This window comes from Cervus canadensis, chromosome 14, assembly GCF_019320065.1.
Source record: "Cervus canadensis isolate Bull #8, Minnesota chromosome 14, ASM1932006v1, whole genome shotgun sequence".
In the NCBI taxonomy this organism is placed as follows: Eukaryota; Metazoa; Chordata; class Mammalia; order Artiodactyla; family Cervidae; genus Cervus; species Cervus canadensis.
The window spans coordinates 13,068,097-13,093,271 of record NC_057399.1 but is presented as its reverse complement, the minus strand read 5'-3'; the positions used below and the strand labels follow the sequence as shown (position 1 = coordinate 13,093,271).

The following is a 25,175-nucleotide window of genomic DNA, read 5'->3' as shown; positions in this document are numbered from 1 at the left end:
AAAGTAGGAAGTCAAGAAACACCTGGAGTAACAGGCAAATTTGGCCTTGGAGTACAGAATGAAGCAGGGCAAAGGCTAATAGAGTTTTGCCAAGAGAACACACTGGTCATAGCAAACACCTTCTTCCAACAACACAAGTGAAGACTCTACACATGGACATCACCAGATGGTCAACACCAAAATCAGATTGATTATATTCTTTGCAGCCAAAGATGGAGAAGCTCTATACAGTCAGCAAAAACAGGACCAGGAGTTGACTGTGGCTCAGATCATGAACTCCTTATTGCAAAATTCAGACTTAAATGGAAGAAAATAGGGAAAACCACTAGACTGTTCAGGTATGACCTAAATCAAATCCCTTATGACTATACAGTGGAAGTGAGAAATAGATTTAAGGGGCTAGATCTGATCCTGATGAACTATGGATGGAGGTTCATGACATTGTATAGGAGACAGGGATCAAGACCATCCCCATGGAAAAGAAATGCAAAAAGGCAAAATGGTTGTCTGAGGAGCCCTTACAAATATCTGTGAAAAGAAGAGAAGCGAAAACCAAAGGAGAAAAGGAAAGATATTCCCATTTGAATTCAGAGTTCCAAAGAATAGCAAGAAGAGATAAGAAAGCCTTCCTCAGTGATCAATACAAAGAAATAGAGGAAAACAACAGAATGGGAAAGACTAGAGATCTCTTCAAGAAAGTTAGAGATACCAAGGGAACATTTCATGCAAAGACGGGTTCAAGAAAGGACAGAAATGGTATGGACCTAACAGAAGCAGAAGATACTAAGAAGAGGTGGCAAGAATACACAGAAGAACTGTACAAAAAAGATCTTCACGAGCCAGATAATCATAATGGTGTGATCACTCACCTAGAGCCAGACATCCTGGAATGTGAAGTCAAGTGGGCCTTAGAAAGCATCACTGAACAAAGCTAGTGGAGGTGATGGAATTCCAGTTGAGCTATTTCAAATCCTGAAAGATGATGCTGTGAAAGTGCTGCACTCAATATGTCAGCAAATTTGGAAAACTCAGCAGTGGCCACAGGACTGGAAAAGGTCAGTTTTCATTCCAGTTCCAAAGAAAGGCAATCCCAAAGAATGCTCAAACTACCACACAATTGCACTCTCCCACACACTAGTAAAGTAATGCTCAAAATTCTCCAAGCCAGGTTTCAGCAATATGTGAACTGTGAACTTCCAGATGTTCAAGCTGGTTTTAGAAAAGGCAGAGGAACCAGAGATCAAATTGCCAACATTCGCTGGATCATCAAAAAAGCAAGAGTTCCAGAAAAACATCTATTTCTGCTTTATTGACTATGCCAAAGCCTTTGACTCTGTGGATCACAATAAACTGTGGAAAATTCTGAAAGAGATGGGAATACCAGACCACCTGACCTGTCTCTTGAGAAACCTATATGCAGGTCAGGAAGCAAAAGTTAGAAACTGGACATGGAACAGCAGACAGGTTCCAAATAGGAAAAGGAGTAAGTCAAGGCTGTATATTGTCACCCTGCTTATTTAACTTATATGCAGAGTACATCATGAGAAATGCTGGGCTGGAAGAAACACAAGCTGGAATCAAGATTGCCAGGAGAAATATCAATAACCTCAGATATGCAGATGACACCACTCTTATGACAGAAAGTGAAGAACTAAGAAGCCTCTTGAAGAAAGTGAAAGAGGAGAGTGAAAAAGTCGGCTTAAAGCTCAACATTCAGAAAACTAAGATCATGGCATCTGGTCCCATCACTTCATGGGAAATAGATGGGGAAACAGTGGAAACAGTGTCAGACTTTATTTTTTTGGGCTCCAAAATTACTGCAGCTGGTGATTGCAGCCATGAAATTAAAAGACGCTTACTCCTGGAAGGAAAGTTATGACCACCTAGACAGCATATTAAAAGCAAAGACATTACTTTGCCAACAAAAGTCCGTCTAGTCAAGGCTATGGTTTTTCCAGTGGTCATGTATGGATGTGAGAGTTGGACTGTGAAGAAAGCTGAGCACTGAAAAATTGATGTTTTTGAACTGCGGTGTTGGAGAAGACTCCTGAGAGTCCCTTGGACTGCAAGAAGATCCAACCCGTCTATTGTAAAGGAGATCAGTCCTGGGTGTTCATTGGAGGGACTGATGCTGAAGCTGAAACTCCAATACTTTGGCCACCTGATGCGAAGAGTTGACTCATTGGAAAAGACCCTGATGCTGGGAGGGATTGGGGGCAGGAGAAGAAGGGGACGACAGAGGATGAGATGGTTGGATGGCATCACCAACTCAATGGACATGAGTTTGGATAAACTCCGGGAGTTGGTGATGGACCAGGAGGTCTGGCGTGCTGCGATTCATGGGGTTGCAAAGAGTCAGACATGACTGAGCGACTGAACTGAAGTGAACTGATATCAGCTATAGCATCATAATAAATCTTGTTAAAATTGAAAATAAATTGATTTTCCTTAAGTCCAATCAAGTATTCACTTTTCTTTGAATTTAAGATGTGTCTTTATTCCATCTCTAAAAGTTTTCTGACCAGATTATTCTAAAATTACTCTTAGTTGCCATGTTACATTTTTTAAAAATCTGTGATTTTAAAATATATTTGATAAGCCTTAAAAAATTTTAAGAACTACTTATCTTACAGCTTTTTTGTAAGAACTATCGCTAACTCTGGGGTATGTGTCCTTTAATCACCACCACTTCACAGACGGAACATGGAATTTTTGTTTGTGGCCAGTGAACCAAAGCAATTCCCTAGTTTAGTGAAAGTTCTATTACATAATCTTTAGTGGCCACACAGTATCGACAAAACTTACGTGAAGTATATCTGATATCACAAAACAATATCAGGGAACAGTACCAGCTCTCTCAGCTCATTTTTGTCCCTACAGGCTGCAAATTGGGAGAAGCATCTGATTTTATTGTCCGTCAAGGGACACTGATCCAGGTGCCATCATCTTCAGGGGAAGTTGGTTGTTACAAAATTTGCTCATGTGGGCAAAGTGGACTCTTAGAAAACTGTATAGAGATGCACTGTATAGACCTTCAGAAGTCTTGTATTGTTGGAGGAAAAAGAAAAAGTGAGTCTTGAACTGTTTTTATTTTTTTTGTTTTATTTTGTTTTTTAACACAAAATTAGTTGTATTAACTTGGTAGGGAGAACATTGGATGGCTTCCTCACCAGGGAGTAAAAGTCTACAAATCAGATATTCTAGGGAAGTATTTTTCAAACTCTATGGAACACAAGGACTTCTAAGGAACTCTCTTAGAAGCCTCATCAAGAAGGGACTACTAACAGCTGATAGTAACTAACACTTACTGAACTCTTTAACTGTGTGCCAATACTGTACTAAGTCTTGGCCTGTGTTATCTCATTAAATCCTCCCAGATGTTTAATACAGGTACTATGTAAGGAAGCTGATGCTTAGGTCACCCAACTAGTAAATGATCAAAGCAGAATTCAGTCCTAGGCCTATTTGACAACAATACCCTTACCCTCCACAGGCAAGGGCACAGGTCTGCTCCTTCCCACCCATTTCTCAACAGTCTGTCTCTGCTTTGCCCCTTTCCCAGAAGTAAAACCCAGAGGTTGACATCATGGAAAGCAAAGGGATGGGACCTGCACTGTTAGTTAGGGGTTGGGAGAGAGCACATTAAGAGTGCCTCCCCGTTTGATCACCTTCTCTAAAAGCCTGAGGGTCTTGCTTTCTCATTGCTTCCTTAAACCATCTTTTGCTTATAGCCCTTAGTAACTCTTCATATCAATATATAACCTCAAAAACTGTGAAAAAAAAAATACCACTTTTGAGAATGTGTTCCCCACTCCACCTGCTCATTCTGCTACCTCTACATCCATCCCCTTACCCATCAACTAGAGTAGTTCAGCTTTTATATGCCTCTTGTTCTACTCTTCTGTGTGAGATCTTACTTTAAGAAGAGTACTTTTGACTAAAAAGAGCTTGCAAATTTCTGCTTAGACCAGCGAGTCAGGTATTCATTGCTTAGTCCATATTCGAATTAGCTAAAATGTAACATAGGTACCTTGAATCACAGAAAACATCAGAAGATAAACTCATTCTTTGCATAAACTTTCACTGAGTAAATACCTTTTCTGTACAAAAGAACCTGGGATGAGGAATTGAAGTCACACTTTACGTGATAAGATACGAGAGAATTTGTAGCAGTCTAGTGAGATGAGCATATTAGGGGTTTGGAGGGGATATGGTGGGAGGTCAATATGAAAATACCAATATTACAAGTTTAATTCCCTAGTTTATATATTCAGAAGTCATCTTTCAAGAATTTCTATTTTAAAACTTTTTAAACTATGTAATTTTTTATTTGTGATATATTTATAAATTCATGACACAGATCAGCATTTTATTTCCCTTTTTCTCAGGTCATGGAACTTCCTTTAATGTCGACTGCAATGTCTGTTCTTGTTTTGCTGGCAACTTGGTGTGTTCCACCCGCTTGTGTCTCAGTGAGCACAGCTCAGAGGATGACCGTCGCACCTTCACAGGTAACCGTGGTCATCTAGCAGCTTTCCCCGTCCTCTGTACCCATTCTCCTTTGAAGGCAGCATCTCGTTAACTGCAAATGTGCACAGTAAAGTAAATACATAATCTGAGAGCAGGGTACTTTGCTCTCTGGATTGCTTCCTCCTCTATAAATTGAAGGCATTAAAGTAAGTGGTTTCTTAAGGTCCTTTTGAAATTCCATAAGTCAAAAAGAGCAGGGCCAGTGATTGGTATAGTTTTAGTTAAATGGAATTTTTCTACCTGCTGAAATACCCATTTACCCCTACCATTATAGTTTAAAGTATCCATGTATTTTGTAAATTTGCTTCTGTGTTTGTTTTTTTTAAACCATGTTCTTCCTTGTCCTACCTTGGCTTACTGGATTCATATAGGCAGGGACCCCTATAAACAAAGCTACTGGAAGAAAAAGTAAAGAATATTTCTCCCAATCTAGATATAAAATCTATAATTTAGATATGTCAAGTCTGGGAGTTTTCTGGAATGTTGAAGAGTGATAACAATAGCAAGACAAAGACAGAGGCTGTAAACACCTTACATAGATTCCTTCCATTCATATCTCCTTAGAGAGGGGGAAAAACAGGGAAGTAACTTGGGAAATTATTGTAATTTTGAAACTTAATTTTTATGAACAGTCAATCAAGAATACTACTTTCTTGACTTTCCTAGGCTTTATGCTGCTGGTATTATGCTCACATCAGCCACAGTAAGTAACAAGGTTAGTGAGATGAGATGCTCTTTTCTTGAGAAGAAACTCCAATTGTCAACAGCAACAGCATAGTTGCCAGTATTCACTGGTATCTACTTTTTCCCCAAATCTGGTTCTGGGCAAAAAGGAGTTACGTAGTTGCCCTTAAACCATTTCTTGCTGCTGTAGCAGCAGCTTGACTCTGAGTTGGTATTACACATGGAATAGGGTAGGAAGAGAACAGAATAGGGTTTACCAACCTTGTATCTCAAGCACATTGGAAATCAAAGGGAGATCAGAAACAAGAAGTGAACGCAGACTGATGGGGAAGTAGAGGCAGGACCAGCTCCAACCCATCCTCTGTCCACCCTAATGAGCACCAGGGTTTGCTGCGTTCTTGTCTTGTTGTTGTTGTCCTTTATTTTTATCCTTTATCTGCTGTGCTCTGGTGAGGACAATTCATTCTGCCTAGAGAAACCGAAAAATGATGTGGGATGAGAAATGAACTAAAGATTTACAAGGAAGACTTTTCCTTATTGACTTACATCACAGTGTTTTTAGAAGTTGAAGTTTACCACTAGCAGGACCCTTTCTCCCTATAGTGTGTAGCCCCTCATGTCCTGGGATGAGTTACATTAATGACTATTTAATGGGAGTTCCCTGGTTGTCCAGTGGTTAGTACTCCACACTTTCACTATCGAGGGCCTGGGTTCTATCCCTGGTCGAGGAACTAAAATCCCATAAAGCATGCGGCACAGACAAAAAAAAAAAAAAGACAATTTAGCTAGCAGACTCTAAGGAGATTTCACTGGCCACAAAGTATACACATTTGGGGGGACTCAGATAGGGCCCCAGTCCACACAGGACTCAGAAGGAGATGTTCATAAAAATTCTTAAGCTTTAAGTTACAATAACTTCCCAAGTTACTAACTTCTTGTTCTTCCCCCTCCCTAAGGAGGTGGAAAGAATCTATGTGAGGCATTTACAACCTTCATTCTTTGTCTTGTTTTTTGGTATTATCCTTGAACATTCTGGAAATCCCCTAAACCAGAATCAAACCTCTAAATTCCAGATTTTATATATCAGATTGGGAGAAACATTCTTTACCTTTCCTACCCGTAGTTTAGTTTGCAAGGATCTCTATCCCTGGGATCAAGATCTGGAAGCCCTCGGTTAGCAGGCAATAAATGCAACAAACAAAAGTTGTGCAGACAAATGGCTTTTCAGAATCTTGCCACCTTTAAAAACACTGAGATGGGAGGATTTCCCCCGCTCCATACAGCCCCTCCCCTCTCCCCACCCCCCAACCTAGTGTTAAATTCTGTGTTAACCTGAGACCTCTGGCTGCTTGTCAGTGGTTTAACCTTAATTAGGAAACAGAGGAAGGGGCCATACAAGAGCAATCGCTGAGGTGCTCTTCCCCTCTAGGTCTGCCCTGCAACTGTGCAGATCAGTTTGTACCCGTTTGTGGGCAGAATGGACGCACTTACCCCAGCGCCTGCATTGCTCGCTGTGTGGGCCTCCAGGACCATCAGTTTGAGTTTGGATCATGCATCTCAAAGGATCCATGTACTCCTAATCCCTGCCCAAAAAACCAAAGGTAAGTCAAATGCCTCCTTGTCTTTTTCAACTGAAGGTCGCCACTTACTCTATACCAGACAGTAAAAATACAAAGATGAATTAAGATTCTCTTTCCCCTGAGAAGTTAGAGTCTCGAGGGAAAGATCCAGGTAAAGCTGCTTGGTAATATGCTGTGATTGGGGGCCCAGAGGTCAAGCAGTTGACACAGCCCAGAGGAACCTGGGAAAGCCTCTGGGGCATGTGGTAGTTAGCTGGGAAAACGAGGAGACTGCCAGCAAGGTTTACGGTAGAGGAAAAGTGGTGTTCATGAAGGCGGAGTGACTAACCAGAGCAAAGCTCGTGGCAGCTAATGAGAGACCATGGTGTATGCCGGAAGCTAGACCAGTTCTGTAAGACAGAAACAAAGTGTGAGGCAAGGAGAAACAGCAGCTAAGACAAGAGAAGTGGATGCATTCTTATTATTAGCTACTGATGCCTGGTAGTAATAGAAAATAGTCTACTTAAAACCCGCCTCCACTGTAGGGATCGAACATGAGAAATCTCTGAAAGTGCACTTTCAGTATTTTATGAAGTTATTTGTTTAGGGACTCCTCTGTCTGTGGTTTCCTCAGGAGCTCAGAGTGCAGTTGACGTCACCTTAATGATGGATTTCTGCCTGTGGTGGTCGCAGGTTAAGGGTACTGCTGATTCTCTTAGGTTTCAAGCTTCTGGAATTGAAGTTTTCACTGACTGCCTCGGAGAGCTGAGTAAGACGCGTCCCAGCACCACAGCCCTTGCCTTTTGAAGGTTTTGTGGAGAGTAAGCAATTGCTTCTCTATCCCAAAAACCTTTGTGCAGTATGAAGGGAGGGAAGGAAAAGTTTTTTCTTGTGTTGAATTTATTTTAACAAATTTAAATTCTCTTTTAGCAAAGAGAACTGGTCCCTGTCTAGCAAAGTTTACATCATGAAAACTAAGCCCAAAGGGTTGTTCTGCAAAGAAGATAGGGTGTTATGCATAAGAAAACATGATAAAGAAATAAGTCAAAAGGATAATATAGTTGTGTTGGGACATAGAATTGAGGGTTGTTTTGGTATCTGTTTGTCTGTTTGCTTCCTTCTATTTGGTAACCTTTCTGAATAAGATTGACTTGCTTTTATAATAAAACCACAAATCTCAAAAATGGGAAGGCCTGGCTGGGTATAATACAAAATCAATATTAAAGAACAGTTTGAAAAATACGACTACATGAAAATGAAGTTTTTCTGCATGATAACAAATGACAAACTAAGAGAAATCTTAAGAAAAAGGGGTTTCAGTACAATCTCTGATAATATAAAGAATCCCTACAAGTCAATATGAAAAAGATGAACAACTTAATATATTAATAAAAATAGGCAAAGATCTATAACCAGTGGAAAATGGACCAAGGACATAAACATAGGAAAAGAAATACAAATGCTTCTTAAATACTTAAAAAGATGCTTTTATTAGTTGGGGGGAGTAACTCTAGCTACTATACAAACCCCCAAATATACATAGTGGAAGTTCAAATACAGTCCATTTGGGTGATCAGCAGGTGGCCTTCCACATGTGATTCAGAAACTTAGGATCTTTCCATCTAGCAACTCAGCCAGCTCCTACAGCCTCTAGTCCTCCTCTGTCAGGCAAATAAGAGAAGGGAGATGATGGAGGTTGCTCCTGAAAAGCTTTTATAGGTCAAGTTAAAATTCATCTCTACTTCTAGCCACATTCCATTGTCTAGAACTTATTCATTTGGCCGACACTTCCAGGGAGGCTGGGAAATGTAATCTAGATTGTATGCCCAGGAAGAAAATTAAATGAATTTGATGAATGAGCTCTAGCCAATCTACCACAAAGCTTAACCTCTCTCATATTAAGAGAAATATAAATTAAAACTACAGTTGTGTACCATTTTCCATCTACCAGATTGGTAAAGATAAAAAAGTTTGATAATGAAATATAGGGAAATAGATACTCCCATACAAGAGAGGATTGGGGCAAAGATTGGTACCTCCTCTATGGAGGGCAGTTTGGTCAAGCATATCAAAATTTTAAGTGCACATGCTTTTTGAGTCAGCATGTATAAATGCTTGTTCTTATATAAAATATCTCTGGAAGAATAAATAAGAAGTTGGTAATAAGTGATTACCTCCAGGGAAGGTGGCTGGGATACAGAGAATAGGCAGGAGACTTACTTTTCAGTATATACAATTTTGTCTTTTCATTTTCTCCATGGGCTTGTATTATCTGTTCAAACAATAGTTGTTTAAAAAATAGAAATTTGAAAATAAATGAAGTCGTATTCATTCATCAAGTATCTACTGTTGTACTGATCTTTCTAAACACTAAGACAGTAGTCAACAAGACCAAGTCCCTGCCCCGATAGTGTTTATTTTAATTTGTCGCCCCTTCCCTGATTCTCAGCCTTTCCTGTTGATCCTCTTATTTCTGTGTATTCAAATTAGTAATGTTTTTCGTTCCAAAATTACCAAATTTCTCGTGATATTCTTTGTCCTCATTCCTTCATGTTAGTAGATAGTGAAGTTCTAAATAGTCTTCTTTTTCATTTTTATTCAAATGTCTTAAATTTCTATAAAATTATGACTTAATGCATTCCAATTTCTTTCTTCTAGTTTTTTTGAGATAGACTTGACATGTAGCCCTGTATAAGTTTAAGGTGTACAGCACAATGATTTGATTTACATGCATAATGAAATAACTACCACAGTAAGTTAAGTGAGCATCTATCATCTTGAAGAAATTGAAAAAAAATTTCTTCTTTGTGCTAAGAGCTCTTGGGATTTAGTCTCTTAATAACTTCCATATATAACTCTCAGCAGTGTTAATCATATTTATCATGTTGTACATTACATCACTATGTTATAACTAGAAGTTTGTTATCTTTTGACTCAGTTTAGTTCAGTTCAGTCACTCAGTCATGTCCGACTCTTTGCCACCGCATGGACTGCCAGCACACCAGGCTTCCCTGTCCATTTGTCACCAACTCCCGGAGCTTGCTCAAACTCATGTCCATTGAGTCAGTGATGCCATGCAACCGTCTCATCCTCTATTGTCCCCTTCTCCTCCTGTCTTCAATCTTTCCCAGCATCAGGGTCTTTTCCAATGAGTCATTTCATCACATCAGTTCTTTCAATGAATTTTAAGGACTGATTTCCTTTAGGATTGACTGGTTGGATCTCCTCGAAGTCCAAGGGACTCTCAAGAGTCTTCTCCACCACCACAGTTCAAAAGCATCAATTCTTCAGCACTTAGCTTTCTTTATGGTCCAAATCCCACATCCATACATGACTACTGGGAAAACCATAGCTTTGACTAGATGGACTTTTGTTGGCAAAGTAATGTCTCTGCTTAATATGCTGTGGTTGGTCATAGCTTTTCTTCCAAGGAGCAAGTGTCTTTTAATTTCATGGCTGCAGTCACCATCTGCAGTAATTTTGGAGCCAAAAAATAAACTCTCTCACTGTTTCCACTGTTTCCCCATCTATTTGCCATGAAGTGATGGGGCTAGTTGCCATGATCTTTGTTTTTTGAATGTTGAGTTTTAAGCCAACTTTTTCCACTCCTCTTTCACTTTCATCAAGGGGCTCTTTAGTTCCTCTTTACTTTCTGCTCTAAGGGTGATTTCATCTGTATATCCGAGGTTATTGGTATTTCTCCCAGCTGTCTTGATTCCAGCTTGTGCTTTGTACAGTCCAGCATTTCGCATGATGTACTCTGCATTGACTGACTGACTGACTCTGCATTTAAGTTAAACACGCAGGGTGACAATATACCGCCTTGACGTACTCCTTTCCCAATTTGGAATCAGTCTGTTGTTCCATGTCTGGTTCTGACTACATTCATCTAAGTCTCCCTCCCCTCACCTTTTGCCTCTGGTAACCACATATCTGATCTTTTCCTATGAGTTTGTCTGTTTTAAAGTGTAACTGACCTACAACTCTGTGTTAGTTCCTGGTATAAACATAGTGACTCAGTATTTCTGTACATTTTGAAGTAAGTTCAGTTACTACCTTTCACCATAGAAGGGTATTACATAATTACCAACTCTGTCCTCCATACTGCACACTTCACACCCGTGATTCATTTATTGTGCAACTGGAATTTTGTGCCTCTTGGTCTTCCACAACAATTTCTCTCCTCTCCCCACTCTCCTCCCCTCTGGCAATCACCTTTTTGATCTCTGTATCTATGACTGTGTTTCTTTTACTATGTTTGTTCATTTGTTTCACTTTTTATAGTCCACATATAACTGAAATCTGTCTTTCTCTTTTTGTCTTATTTCACCTTAGCATAGCACTCTCTAGGTCCATCCATGTTGTAACCAGATTCATTCTTTTCTACAACTGAGCAATATTCCGTCCTGTGTGTGCACATGGGTGGCATACATCACATGCACACAGAAGGGTTTCCTTTTCTCCACATCTTCATCAAGACTTATTTGTTGTCTTTTGGATAATAGTCATTCTGACAGGTGTGAGGTGATGTCTCATTGTGATTCTGATTTGCATTTCCCTGGTTACTAATGATATTGAGCATCTTTCCCTGTTCCTATTAGCCATCTGTTTGTCTTCTTTGGGAAAATGTCTCTTCACATCCTCCGCCCATTGTTTGATTGGGTTGTTTAGGGTTAGGGGTTTTTTTTGTTTGTTTGTTTTGATGTTGAGTTCTTTGAGTTCTTTGCATATTTAGGATATTAACCCCTTATCACATATATCTTTTGCAAATATGTTCTCCCATTCAGTAGGCAGCCTTTTCATTTTGTTGATGGTTTTCTCAGCTGTGCAAAAGCTTTTTAGTTTGATGTAGTCAACATTTGTTTATATTTGCTTTTGTTTCCCTTGCCTGAGGAGACATACCTAAAAAATATTACTAAGACTAATGTCAGGGAGTATACTGCCTGTGTTTTCTTCTAGAAGTGTTATGGTTTCAGGTTTTACATTTAAGTCATCAATGCATTTTGAATTTATATTTGTGTATGGTGTGAGAAAGTGGTCCAGTGTGGTTCTTTTACATGTAGTTGTCCAGTTTTCCCAACACGATTTATTGAACAGACTATCTCTTCTCCATTATGTATTCTTGCCTCCTTTGTCGTAGATTAATTGCCTGTATAAATGTGGGGTTATTTCTGGACTCTCTGTCTTGTTCATTGATCTATGTGTATGTTTTTGTGCTGGTACCATATAGTTTGATGACTATAGCTTTGCAGTATAGTTTGAAATCAGGGAGGGCTCTGTTCTTTCTCAAGATTGTTTTGGCTATTCAGGGACTTTTGTGTTTCCATACAAATTTTATAATTACTTGTTCTAGTTCTATGAAAAATGCTATTTGTATTTGATAGGGAGTGCATTGGATCTATAGCTTACCTCAGGTAACTGTCATTTTTAACAATAGTTCTTCTAATCCATGAGCATAGTATATCCTTCCACCTGTTTGTGTTGTCTTCAGTTAATTTTATCAGTGTCTTATAGTTTTCCTTAGTTAAATTTATTCCTGGATATTTTATTCTTTGTAAATGTGCTTGTAAATTGGATTGTTTTCTTAATTTGTCTTTACATACATCCTAATTTTAAATCTCATCAAAAAAGGTAGCCATAGGTAGTAGTAGTGATGGTAGTGGTAATTTCATGTAAAAAGAAGTAATTTCCTTTGAAATTATATGATGTTAGCTAATATATTCTTCTCCTTTAATGTTATAGATGAATATTTGTGTGTCCTATTATTTTAAATACCCAGTAAAAGTTAAACATTTTCTTAGGTCCTATCTTCTTATAGAAAATTATAAATACCCTTTATAGAAATGAGAGAGGCAAAAAAGTCTAAAGAAGAAAAGAACCATCCTCCCTAACCCCTCTGCAGAAGTTCAGAGATTGAGGATGAAGCCAGGTCCGGGTATTACTAGGAAAACCCAGCTTCATGGGGTGGCATTCTCTCAGTGATTCACAACCAGCCAGCATCAGGTCCTCAGCCTTATAAACACAGAAGCTTGAAATTTTCAGCATATGCTGTGAAGTTTTCTCTTAAGATAGACTCATATTAGTCAAGCTGATAATCAAGTCCCTGAAAAATGCTTCATCTGTTATTGATAGGAACGCCTCCAGCACCGGACCCTGACCTGTCTGGTGGTCTTGCGTCATGCCTCTTCCACCCCGAGCACCCTTCGCGTCTGCCCTCAGGGCCCTGCTCTCTCCCCCAGCACCACACGGTCTGGGGCATCACGCGCTTGCTCTGCTACTCTCTCTGACTGGCAGGCCTTCATCCTCCTGGCTCCACCTCCTCCGTGTGCTTTCTCCAGGCTCCCCAGTCAGAATGACTCATTCTCATGAGCATTTGGCATGTGGTTTTCCACCCGGTGGCCTGCTTTACATGCATGCTCGACTCCCCAGTCTCCATAAGCTCTCAGGCACAGGGACTGTTTCTGGTTGCTCTCTCACTTTCTCTTCAGCCTGCCGTGCCCCACCACTGCCTGCCGGCCCCACTACAGTCTCTTACAACATTGACTCATGGTGCTGCATTTGTGTTTTTCAGATGCATACCCAAACCGCAAGTCTGCCTGACGACATTTGATAAATTTGGGTGTAGCCAATATGAGTGTTTGCCAAGACAGCTCACCTGTGACCAGGTCCGAGATCCTGTTTGTGACACAAACCACATGGAGCACAGCAATCTCTGCACTTTGTACCAGAGAGGGAAGAGCCTCTTATACAAAGGCCCGTGCCAGGTACCAGTGTTGGCCTGACAAGCCCAAGTACACCGAGCATGAAATCAGCTTATGATCTTTCACATGGGAATCAGCAGTGAGACCCCCACTGAGGGTCTTCTGTGAATCCCGTCAAATCTAGAGCACTCAGTCCTCTATCAAAAATGAACATCCGAGGCTGGCTTTTCCTCCTGACACTGGAGGGCCCCCTTGCTCATGAGCCTGTGCACCTCTAGTGTACAGAGCAAAAAGAGAGGCTTCTTGACACCAACCACTAGAAAAGAATTTAAAGCCTTGCACCCCCGGCATGAGTCAGCAGCATCTTCACTTCCCCTAGTTCTGTGGGCCCAGAACTGTTTCGTTAGAAAACCGCACAAACAAAAATAATAAAAAAGAAAGAAAATAGCCCAGGAAGAATGTGAGGGAAGACAACCCAGAGAAGAGCTTTCCCCCTACTCTTTCCACTGAAGTTCCACCCAAGGTCCTGAAAACTGACTGAGAACTTCTCTAAAACTTAATGTCTTACATCAGTTTACTTTAGCCTTTGAGGGTTGTGAAATTGGTATTCATGTCAAAAAATAACCCTGAGGACAACCCCACTGAGACATTCCATACACACCAGTGATCTGTATGCTGGGCCATCTGCCTGGAAGAAGCCCAGCTTTGGACCAGCAATCCCTGCCCACAGCCGGCTGACACCGACATGCTGGCTTCTCATTTCCTGGTTTTCACTGAAGGAAAGTCCCTTCAGCTCATCTCCCTGGGCTTGTTTCCCCTCAGAGCTTATGTTCTAAGTGCGCTGATACCTTTACTCTGAATTCCCTCTTGTTGGACCCCCTTCCTGGCTGCAGGGTCTCTTACATGTTCTTCATGATGCAGAGTCCGCCTGCTCCCCTCATCTCTCCTCTCTTCCCTCTCTATCCTATTGTTGTTCAGTCGCTAAGTCATGTCTGACTCTGCAACCCCATGAACCAGTGTGAAATGATAAGGCCTCTGAATTTGCATCGAGATTGGTCTTGTTTTCTTCTAACAGGCTCTTCTGGAATAATGGAAGTTGGGAGGAAGGGAGGCTTTTTACCTCATATCAGTTCTCAGAGAATGAGCACCCAGGTCCCTGAGAGGCTGAGAAAAGTGGTCTCTTCATTCAGTCTTGGGACGGTCCTGTTGCCCCTAACCCCACGCCCTGTTTAGCAGCCTTTTCAGAGTGTCCAAGAATTTATACTGTCTTTTCTGCTTCTTAAAAGTAGGGAGACCTATTCTTGGTTCGGAAAAGTGCCCAGAGAAGTTTACCGCCAAGTGTGCTTTCTCGCCCTCAGCCTTTCTGCAGGGCCCCGGAGCTCGTATGTGGGCACAACGGGGAGACCTACAGCAGCGTGTGTGCGGCCTACTCGGACCGGGTGGCAGTCGATTACCACGGGCCCTGCCAGGCTGTCGGGGTCCTCTCCGAGTACAGTTCTGTGGCTGAGTGTGCCGCCGTGAAGTGTCCTTCACTCTCAGCGGCCGAGTGCAAACCCATCATCCCACCTGGTAGGCTGGCGGTGCTGGGGGTGGGGCAGGGGCGGGGTTGGGAGGGTTTGCTTATCTGTCTTCAGAGAGTGAGTCACTAAGAATAAGGCTGACTTAAGTGTGTTTATTTTTTTTTTTCTTTGACTTAGTTCATTTTCTAAATTCTGATTTTATTTTATTTATTTATTTTTTTTTTATTAGTTGGAGGCTAATTACTTCACAACATTTCAGTGGGTTTTGTCATACATTGATATGAATCAGCCATAGATTTACACATATTCCCCATCCCGATCCCCCCTCCCACCTCCCTCTCCACCCAATTCCTCTGGGTCTTCCCAGTGCACCAGGCCCGAGCACTTCTCTCATGCATCCCACCTGGGCTGGTGATCTGTTTCACCATAGATAGTATACATGCTGTTCTTTTGAAACATCCCACCCTTGCCTTCTCCCACAGGGTTCAAAAGTCTGTTCTGTATTTCTGTGTCTCTTTTTCTGTTTTGCATATAGGGACTTAAGTGTGTTTAAACTTCTCAGGAAATCTTGACTCCACCTAATGCTGATTGATGCATTTCTCTGGGCCTACCTTAAAAAGTGGTGGATCTGTCTTAGACATCATCTGGTCTCATGGTTTTAAAACAATGTGGAAAACTTATTTCAGTCTTACCTCAAGCACTAATAGATAAACAGCAATATTTAGCTGCTGGAATTATGGTTATTAGTTCAAAGGCATAATGTTTGCCTATTATAAAGTTAATGAATAAAGAATTGGACATTAATGAACAATTGAAGTATTTTTGATGAACACAAACATTTTAAATTGAGAAAAACAAGATAGTTGTTGTCTCAGACTGGCCTTCGTGTCTAATTTTTTTTTTCTTTCTTTTTTTTTTTTTTCCGTGTCTAATTTAATTGTTTCAGTTGCATATAATCAAGAAGTGTTGTTTCACACAGGCTCTTATAAGCAGTTAACGGTTTTCAAACAGCTTACCTTTCAGTCTCATACTGTAGTTAAGCAGAGGTAGCAGAAGAGGCTTTATCCCAAGTCTGCACAGAACAGATCACCTGGAGTCTGACAAGTTCACTCCTCTGTCCAGGAACTCAGCAAATGTTTCTTGAGCATCCACTATGTCCTAGACAGGTGTCTAGGTGCGGGGGGCACAGCCGTGAGTGAACAAAGCCTCCTTCCTCCTGGAGACCATGGTCTGACATGTTATTATTGTTTTTTAACAGTTTCAATAACTTTTAAAATTCAGTTTGAATCAAACACCCATGGAATCTCTGAAACACTTGCTCCTGTGTTTTGCCGACAGGAGACACTTGCCTGGGATCACACAGTGAGTTCTGGGTAGGGCAGGGTCTAGGCCCCGTGTCTCTGGAAAGGCCAGCTCGCCCTGTGCTGTATAAATCCACAGCTGCCCCGCCTGAGAAGTGGTACAGGAGGAAAGCAGGAATGGCGGAAGGCTTTTGGTGAATGTATAGATCATTAGACTCCAGGTTGATCAGGGAACATACCTGAAAGCGCAGTCATCAGGAAGGACTTCGGTAACTTTCCCAGCACAGAATGAGGGGCTGGTAATTTCACCAACCATTTTGAATTTTCTTTATTTCTAATTCTGAACACAAACAGAATGGTTTCTGTCATACAGGTGCCTGTTGCCCGTTATGTGCCGGCATGTTAAGAGTTTTGTTTGACAAAGAAAAACTGGATACTATTGCTAAGGTAGGTTGCTTTCTGTGCCCTGTGCTCTTGAAAGCTTGTTAATAAACTTGTCAGTAATCATGCAGACAGCTGTGTCATCCCGTTCGCAGATGGAGAATCTAGTTTGCACAGGGACATCTTGCCCAAGGCCGTGCGGTAGCCCCCAACCAGGAGGACTGGGCTTTGAGCTCAGGCCGTCTGCCCCCGCCCCGTGCCCCTTCCCTGTACAGCCTGGCTGTGCAGTGGCCTTGCCCTGCCACCCGGGAGCCTGCGCTTGCTTAAAAACGGTCTCCTGCCGGCACAGTGAGCCACGTGAGGGCTGGAGCCAGAGCCAGGCAGCCAGCAGCTGGCAGACCCCCAGATAGTTTCAGGGTCGCCCGCCCTCAGGTGGTCCCCATTCCTCTGGGGGTATGTCCAGAATCGACCATCTTCCCATGGTGGTTTTGCCCCTTTTCCTTTTTTGTACCATTACTTTTGCTGCTCACTCTTGTGAAGACGAGATTGCAGAAGTGTAGCAACCAACACCCTACCACTACCTAAAAAAATTGCACCCATTTCAATGAAAACAGCTATATTTTTACAGGAAGGCTTTAATTATTTCCCCATGGCGTCCAACTCAGAACTGTCCCTTAAAATGTGCTCCTGGTGAGAGTGTTCATGTCAGCCAGAAAACTCAGCAGCAGAAAAAACCCTACTGGAATGCGTTCTGTGAATATTTAGAATTCATCCAGTGAGGCCCTGCCCCGCTCTTAGGATTAAAAGAGCCTTCTTGTTTTAGGCAAGGTAACAAGACAGCTTAGGCAGTAGTACGGAATTCTTTGTTCAGGTAATAGAATAGTTTTCTCTTTCTAGGTTACAAACAAAAAGCCAATCACAGTTCTGGAAATACTTCAGAAGATCCGCATGCATGTGTCCGTCCCACAGTGTGATGTGTTTGGGTACTTCAGCATTGAGTCAGAAATTGTGATCCTCATCGTTCCTGTGGACCATTATCCAAAAGCTTTACAGGTGCGGTCAGCGCGATTGTGCAGCCATCCTGTCGCTTTGAATCGGGGAGTGGGGGAGGGCGGAAGGGAGGAGAGCACAGCAGCTCTGAGGACGGGGCTGCTCCCAGGGAGTGGCTTCTGACAGAATGCAGGGGCGGGGGGTGGAGATGCTGTGACTCAGAAGGCATCTGCTCATCTTCCAGATGAGGCGGTTGAGGCCCAGGGAGGGCAGGGACGGACACCAGCCACGCAGTGACAAGGCCAGGCGGACTCCTGTCTCCCAAGGGCTGTGCTCCTCCTGGGGAGGAGGAGCCCACCAGAACGGATCTGATCTGGGCCCCGAGTTTTCTTCCTCATAATCTAGAGGTGAACCTCACTCAGGAGGTGCAAGTTTCAGCATCAACATAGGGAGGGTCCCAGTGATGGGAGTGAATACAGTGGTTTCTCAGCTGCCACAGTGAGGAAGCTCATTCTGTCTCAGTGCTTTCCTCTCCTCCTGATGTGTAGGTGGCCGTGGAGAGGCCAATCCCTGTGACTGTGTTTAAGTGTGAAAAGATAATGTCTAAGCGTGAATAAGGGGTGAACAGGATTGTGGGGAAAGAAAGGGCAGTGGCTGTGTGGGTCATGGCTTTTTATTTAATTTGGTTTCCATTGATGCTGTTATTATGTGTGTAATAAATTAAGACTTTATTAGAATACTACTTTGCTAAAAAAAGGATAAAGAGAAGACGTATTCCGTGTGTTGGGATTTATGTGGAATTTGTCTGACTTGACCTTTGTCATGGGTTCTGTGACTTATATTAAAGGATCTGATTATCCTCTCCCAGATTGAGGCCTGCAATAAGGAAGCGGAGAAGATCGAATCTCTTATCAACTCTGACAGCCCCACTCTGGCAGCCCACGTCCCTCTGTCTGCCCTGGTCATCTCCCAGGTACAGGTCTCCAGCAGCATGCCCTCAGCCGCTCCCAGGTCCTGGCCTCCGCATCACCCCCGCCTCTTCCTCCTCAGCCTGGGCCTCACCATCCACAGAGTCTGGAGATACAACTGACTGCCTGTGAAAACTGCAAAATACTCCTTGACCTAATTTTCTTACTTTGGCAAAAACATATAGGACTGCTGGTTTGTAGTTGAATAGTGGCCAAGGCAAAGCACTTGTCACCTCTAACCTCTGTTCACCATACAGTATTTTTCTTAATTACCAGTATTAGTAAGGGTTTTGCCTTATTTCTACAAGTGTTACAATATGCTCTTCCAAATACTAAGGAAAAGAGGATATTTCCTTCTGGTGGATCACTGACTGCCTTACAATTTACATTTTGCTCGTTAGATGGGTCCCCCACCCCAAAACAAATTCTATATCATTGATAAATGAGATGATCACTTTTTAGAAAGACAGCTCACTTTTACTATGGACTTCGTATCACAGAAACTTCATTTCAGAGTTCTTTCAGGATTAAGGTGCCCCTAGTGCATGTGTGTTTGTTTACAGATAATTCCCTACTCTGTCTAGAAGTGAGGAGTCACAGTGAAGAGCCACTGTTATTAGAGTATGAGAAAAAGATAAGGCATCTTTGGAATTATCATGTAAGTCATCAGGCAGATTTAATTTATAGAAATTAATTCAGAATCCATTTAATGTGTTAAGCAAAAGCAGGCTAAGTAAATGGCACTCACATGATATATTGTACCTAAGTGATAGTCTCAGTGGTTCTTAAAGTGTGTCTGTGACTTCTGTGAAAGGGAGAAGTTATATTGCATCAAAGCATCTTGTATTATGCATTTTTATATTAACAGATGTATATCCTTTGGTATCATCCAAGTTAAATGTAGAGTTTTTAAACATTAACCTTTAAACCAATTGCTGCTACTTATGTAATTGCCAAAAAGTGAAATAATTAGTAGTTCATGTAAATAATACATGATTTTTCTATTTTATTATGAAGAAGGTGAATAGCCATATTTGTAAAATGACAATCATGTGTGTTAACCCAGTACTTTCCGTTCATGAAGACACATTTGTTTTTTTGTGATATGCACAATGTAGGTAAGTGTTCTGTTTTTCTTTTTTGATACAGATTTATAAAGAAGTGTGGTTTATATATTTAAAAGTGTCAATCTAAGTATTAAAATGTTTGCATGTTGTCTAAGAAAACTTTGAATGTGTTTCACAGTTTTAAATAAGCTATTCAGTGTAATACTTCTTGTTTATATGCACCTAAACTTAGAATTTACATGAAGTGTTTTTCTCAGTGTTAAATATATGTACCCTCTGAAAGATATAGGGTTATGCTTATTATACCAAAATGTTGTTTAAAAGTGGGCACTTAAAGCTTTCAGAATTTCTCAGTGTTGATGTAGCATGTTTGTTGCAATTGCTTTTTCTATATAAATCTCTTCAATGCAATGTACTGGAAAGCTTTTCTATTTTAATAAAATAATTTTATATGATTATGTGTATCTCTAAGCAAAGTGCACATTTAGAATGAAACCACTGGTCAGTCTTTGGCGAGCCTCGTCCTTTGCTCTGAATAAGGAGTTATGGGGGTGTGATTACTGCAAAAGTGGGAAAACAGAGCAGCAGGGACAGGGCTGGTCAGAGCAGACCCTGGCATGTTCTTGGCAGAAGGGTCAAGGACAAAGACCCCGGCTTCTTCAGGACTGAGAGCTTCAGGCACTCCAAGACCAGGAGTAGATTAGGCAGTTCTTCTCCCCACTGGTTCAGCCCCAGCTTCTTCAGGACTGAGAGAGCTTCAGGCACTCCAAGAGCAGGAGTAGGTTAGGCAGTTCTTCTCCCCACTGGTTCATTCCTATATTTCAGCCCTGTGGTATATCCTAGAACAGAGAGAACTGCACTGTGGAGGCAGAGGGCCCGCTGATCAGGGCCCGAGAAGTTCTCGGTCAGCTGAGGCTAAGGCCCCAAACCTCCGTCTTGCTCCCATCACAGGTCTGCTGTGCTTCTTCTCGTTGTTGTCTTCCCTCCAGTGTCCTCACAAAGGGAAGAAGGAGATGAAGAAAACCACAACTGGTGGGTAGGTCTCTGCTCAGAAGTGACACTGTCATTTCTGCCCACGGCTAACATCCAAGCAAGTCACGTGGCCGCCCCGACTCCAAAAGGTAGGGAGGAACATACCATCCTCTTGTGTATGTGTGTGTATTTGTGTGTTGGGGGGAAGAAGGGAAGAAGCTGGGGCAGACCATGAGTATTTTGAACAATGAACAAAGGGCCTACTGCAGAGGCCCTTCCTCATCAGGATAGGGCAATAGCCAGGAAGGACTAAATTTCTTATTTAAAAAGTGGTAGAAGTTTTTGGTCTGGGAAGGAAATGAGAAATGAGAGACGTGCTTGGTTTTGAGGGAGGGGGGAATATCAAGGGAGGAAAAGATCTAAAGGTTGGTCCTGCCCCAAGGACAGAATCACACAGTCTTGAGAACTCTGACCATAGGTAGTCACAGGCGAAACAAGCCCAGGTCCAGTCAGTTCGGGAGATGGCGCTTCCCACTAGCCAGTGGCTGTGGTGAGCACAGCCAGGCTGCCTTGGGGACTGGCTGTCAGTGGCTTCCCGGCCTCAGAGCAGCACAGAGCCCCTGCTAGTTGGCTGTGCCCAAGTGTATCAGGCTAGTAGAGGCTCTGCGGGAGACAGGGGGCACAGGCAAAAGAGAGAAATGAGGGCCCTGCCCTTCTGTAATTCTGTCCGGTGCTAGAGGCAGGAGGACCTGCAAGTCTGGAGAAAGCGGTTCTACGGGAGGTGGACAACTTAGCAGATGAGGTAACTGCATGAAAAGTGGACTCCAGAGAAAGGTTCAGAGGCTCCCATAAAGCCATGAGTAATGAAACCAAGACACTAGGAAAACAGATGAAATAACCTGCTATCCAGCCTACAGGAAGTAATTGGGCAGGAGTGGACCCTAAGAGAGTCATCGGCCTGGCTTGGGTCACATGCCCACCTCTGGCAGAGAAGGAAAGTCAGGGGAGCTTCAGCCCTACTTAAACTAGACAGAATGGATTTCTCACAGGAAATGACTCAGTTCCTAGAAGAGGCTGCTGCTAGTTGTGTCCTCTGGGGAGTATGTGTCTCTCTAACCGGCCGTTAGTCCCCAGACTGTTTCAGTCTGGGAGCACACAACAGTGCCTCACCCTCAGGCCAGGTGCACCCCTGGAGCTGTCAAACCATCAGCCTCCAGAGCCCAGGGACAGCCAACAGGGTGCTTCGTAAGAGAGACCTGTCAAACAAGGGAGTTATCCAAAGTGACTGGTAATAAAGTAAATTATCTTCAGAGCAAACATGGCAATGAAGAGGAGCGAGTGTGATGAATGTAAACATTTTTAATCAGGGCAAAAAGAAGCAGGCGAACTTGGGAAAGATTCTTCTTATCTCCTGGAATCCTCACTCCACAACCAGCTCTGTCAGGGGTCTTCCCAAGGGCTCCGGGACCGAGGACCCGGGCTCAAGGCTCGATTGTCACTGGGCGACACTAAATTGTGGGTCTCTCTGAGTCATCGTTTACTGTAAACCAGGGACAGCAAATGTCTGTCGTTCATGCCACCAAATCCTCGTTGGGTGTCCCTGGTGAAGAGATCACAGTTCCATCGTGGTCTCCTGCTGGTGGCGACAAGCCCAGCTTCAAGCACAGCATTCTGAGGAAGAAGAAAGGGCACTAGTCATGGTACCTTCTTTGCTGCCATCGTATCTTATGAATAAAAAATATGTTTCTCAGAAATCCCTCAATGGTTGTCCCGTGTATCTCCTTGCCCGGGACTGGGTAGTATTGGCCAACACTAGACAGTTGACCAAGGGGAGCAGGATGGCCATAGCTGGTTGGCTAGTCAGGGGCAACACACAGCTGCCCCAACCAATTTGAGGTACAGGAGGGCAAGAGTAAGTCAGCCAAGGCCGCCAACAGCATTCACCTTAAGATAAAGTCAGTTTTTGGCAGTCTCAACTGTTAAGAGCATAGATACGAAAAGTTTTGTTTGACTACCTGCAGCTGTGACAGGTGTTTCTAACTAGCTGATTGTTCAGTTGCTAAGTCATATCTGATTTATTGTGATCCCATGAACTGCAGCTAGTTCACTAACAAGGTAGTGAAACCCAATAACAGCAACTGTCTGATTTCATAACTTCAGTGCTTTCCTCCAGTTACTTAAACAGCCCTGCTTCACTCCTCAGGCCTCTGACCTGGTTATTTTAAAACTTCCCTCCCATATCCAATGCAAAGGCCTCTTCACCTCCTCCAGCCTAGACTAGATGTTTGCTCAAGAATAGGGTGGTTGGAAGGGATGGTCTTTTTGCCACAAACACATGCAAGGCTCACATCTCAGAGTCTGTGAGCTTGTCATGATGTCACTAGTGGCATTAGTCACAGACATTAGGGTGTCTTCAGTATAAACTCTGGAACATTCATTTCTAGTAAGAAAGTTTGTCAACCAAGAGGTGAGTGGTCTTGCCCTCAGCTATGGTTAGCCTGTACAAAACAGATGTAGGTCACCTCATTGTACAAGGCAGTGTACCGTGAGAAGTGTGAGGAATGGGAGAGAAAATCTAATAAGGAGCAGACAGAAGGCTGGGCAGGGCTTCATTAGCACTGGGTCTGTCCCAGTGGTAGTTCAGTGGAGATAATGACTTGGGAAGGGGTGATGAGGGGGAGCATGAGGCAATTCAGGTTTGGAGCCAGGCCGGAATGGCACCCAGAGCTGTTGGCCTTGCCCTCCCAGCTATATTGCCTGGGATAGTTCCCAGGCATAGAACCGTGGCCACCCAACTTCAGTGACTGGAGAGACCGTCAAGGTCACCCACTGATCTCGTTATCTCAGGCTCCCTTCCTCTGTCCTGTGAACATGCTGGACTCTACTGAGGAAACAATCAAGCCAGGCTGAGTGCCAGACTTTCCCTGGAACTTGCCCCCTCCTGAAGGAGGGGTTCAGCCTGGGTCTGTTTCAGCTGCACCTTGGGGAGAAAGTTAAACCTGCCAGCAACACTGATGGCCTTGACACAAAATCCATAGAAGACATTTTATTTTCTTTCATTTGATTGAATGGCTTTCCTTTATCCCTGGCTGGTGGGAGTCAAACCCACACATTCCCACAGAGGGCACTGTATTTCTCAAGGGGACCAGGTCTCTCCCTTTCTCCCAGCTGCGTTGTGAGCTTTGCCGGGAGAGGGAAAGGGAAAGCTGCAGAATCATTCCTAGGGAAATTCCTTTCCCCAGTCCAGCAGACTTTCATTTTGTACATGGAGGGCAGTGGGCCCGGAAAGCAATATAAGCCCGGGGTCACACGGCAAGTGAGGTCAGAGCCAAGCCAGAGGCCAGGTCTGGGCTTCCCCTGGCACAAGGCAGCCGGGCAGGACTTGTGCTCCTCGGGGACAGAGCCAGCCATGCAGGAGCGCTCCATGAAGGTGGACACTGTGGGTGGCCCGAGTGAACTAGGTTCAGCGTCAGATCAGACTGACAAGGCAGGCAGCTGGGTGGGGTCTGACAGGTCCAAGGAGCAACAGGGATCATAAAAGTAATGTACACAGTCCTCCTGCCCTTTGCAGGACAGTCTGCATGGCCCTCTCCCCCTGCTTCTCTCACTGGCCCACAGCAAAAGGGTGCTCAGAGAGGGCATATACCGAGTCCAAGGTCAGGCTAGGTTCCCAGGAAGTGAGGCTGGTCAGGGTAAGGCAGGAGCCTTCACAGGGGCAAGCTTCCTAATACCCCTGCCCCCAGCTCCACCCACTTTTTCAGTTTTCCTACATGAAATTTATTGTTTTCTTATTGTGAAAGATAACTTTGTGCATTCCCCCCAAGCCTGGAAATATACACAGGAAAAAGTCAGCATCAGTGCACCATCTGCCCCCTGCCCCTACTAGTGAGGGTGGAATCTTTCTAGAGCCGTCTCTGTACCCAACTGGGTCAGGGTCCTTTCTTCCTGTGCTTGGGGGCACAGGTGGTTACCTCAGGACCTTGGTTTCATATTGGGGATGTTGCCTGCTTTTGATTGACACTTCCCCGCCTGATGGTTCACAGGTGGAAGCCTCTTCTCAGCCAGAACCTCTCCGGGTCCCCTTCCTGAGGGCTGTCTTTCCTGGACGATCTCCCGCTGACCTCGACTGGAGATGTGACCGCAGTTTTAGGGAGGAGTCATGGAGGCATTCATGTTGGTCAAGACCCAGCAGGAAAACAGGTGGCCCACCCAAATCAGGATAATTTGAGGAAGGCTTCATAAAGGAACTGTTTACTAAGGTGTGAGCAGTATGTCAGAAACCACAGGAAGAGTTCAGGGCACGAGCTGTAACACAGGGCTGTTAACACCCCTTGGCAGAAAGTGGTGAGGTGGTTTCCAGAACCCAAGGGCACTGCTGCATGGAGCCGGCATTTCCTCCCCCTCCCTCGGGTGTCCGCCCATCGCTGAACCCCATCAGAAGCCAGAAGACAACGGATCCTGTCGCAACTATGCAAGTCAGCCTTCCCCGCAGGGCACAGAGT

General features: G+C 43.4%; 1 protein-coding gene across 1 annotated transcript in view; it reads left to right on the top strand.

Annotated features, from left to right (window-relative positions):
* Positions 1 to 20,156, top strand: part of RECK (reversion inducing cysteine rich protein with kazal motifs) — a 78,205-nt gene extending 58,049 nt beyond the window's left edge. Inside the window, exons 14-21 of the mRNA XM_043486916.1 lie at positions 2,881 to 3,069; positions 4,389 to 4,511; positions 6,644 to 6,815; positions 13,345 to 13,537; positions 14,833 to 15,043; positions 16,669 to 16,742; positions 17,574 to 17,729; positions 18,535 to 20,156. Coding sequence (XP_043342851.1) covers positions 2,881 to 3,069; positions 4,389 to 4,511; positions 6,644 to 6,815; positions 13,345 to 13,537; positions 14,833 to 15,043; positions 16,669 to 16,742; positions 17,574 to 17,729; positions 18,535 to 18,756 — 1,340 coding nt within the window. The 3' untranslated portion in view covers positions 18,757 to 20,156. The remainder of the gene's footprint in view (positions 1 to 2,880; positions 3,070 to 4,388; positions 4,512 to 6,643; positions 6,816 to 13,344; positions 13,538 to 14,832; positions 15,044 to 16,668; positions 16,743 to 17,573; positions 17,730 to 18,534) is intronic.
* Positions 20,157 to 25,175: the final 5,019 nt, after the last annotated feature.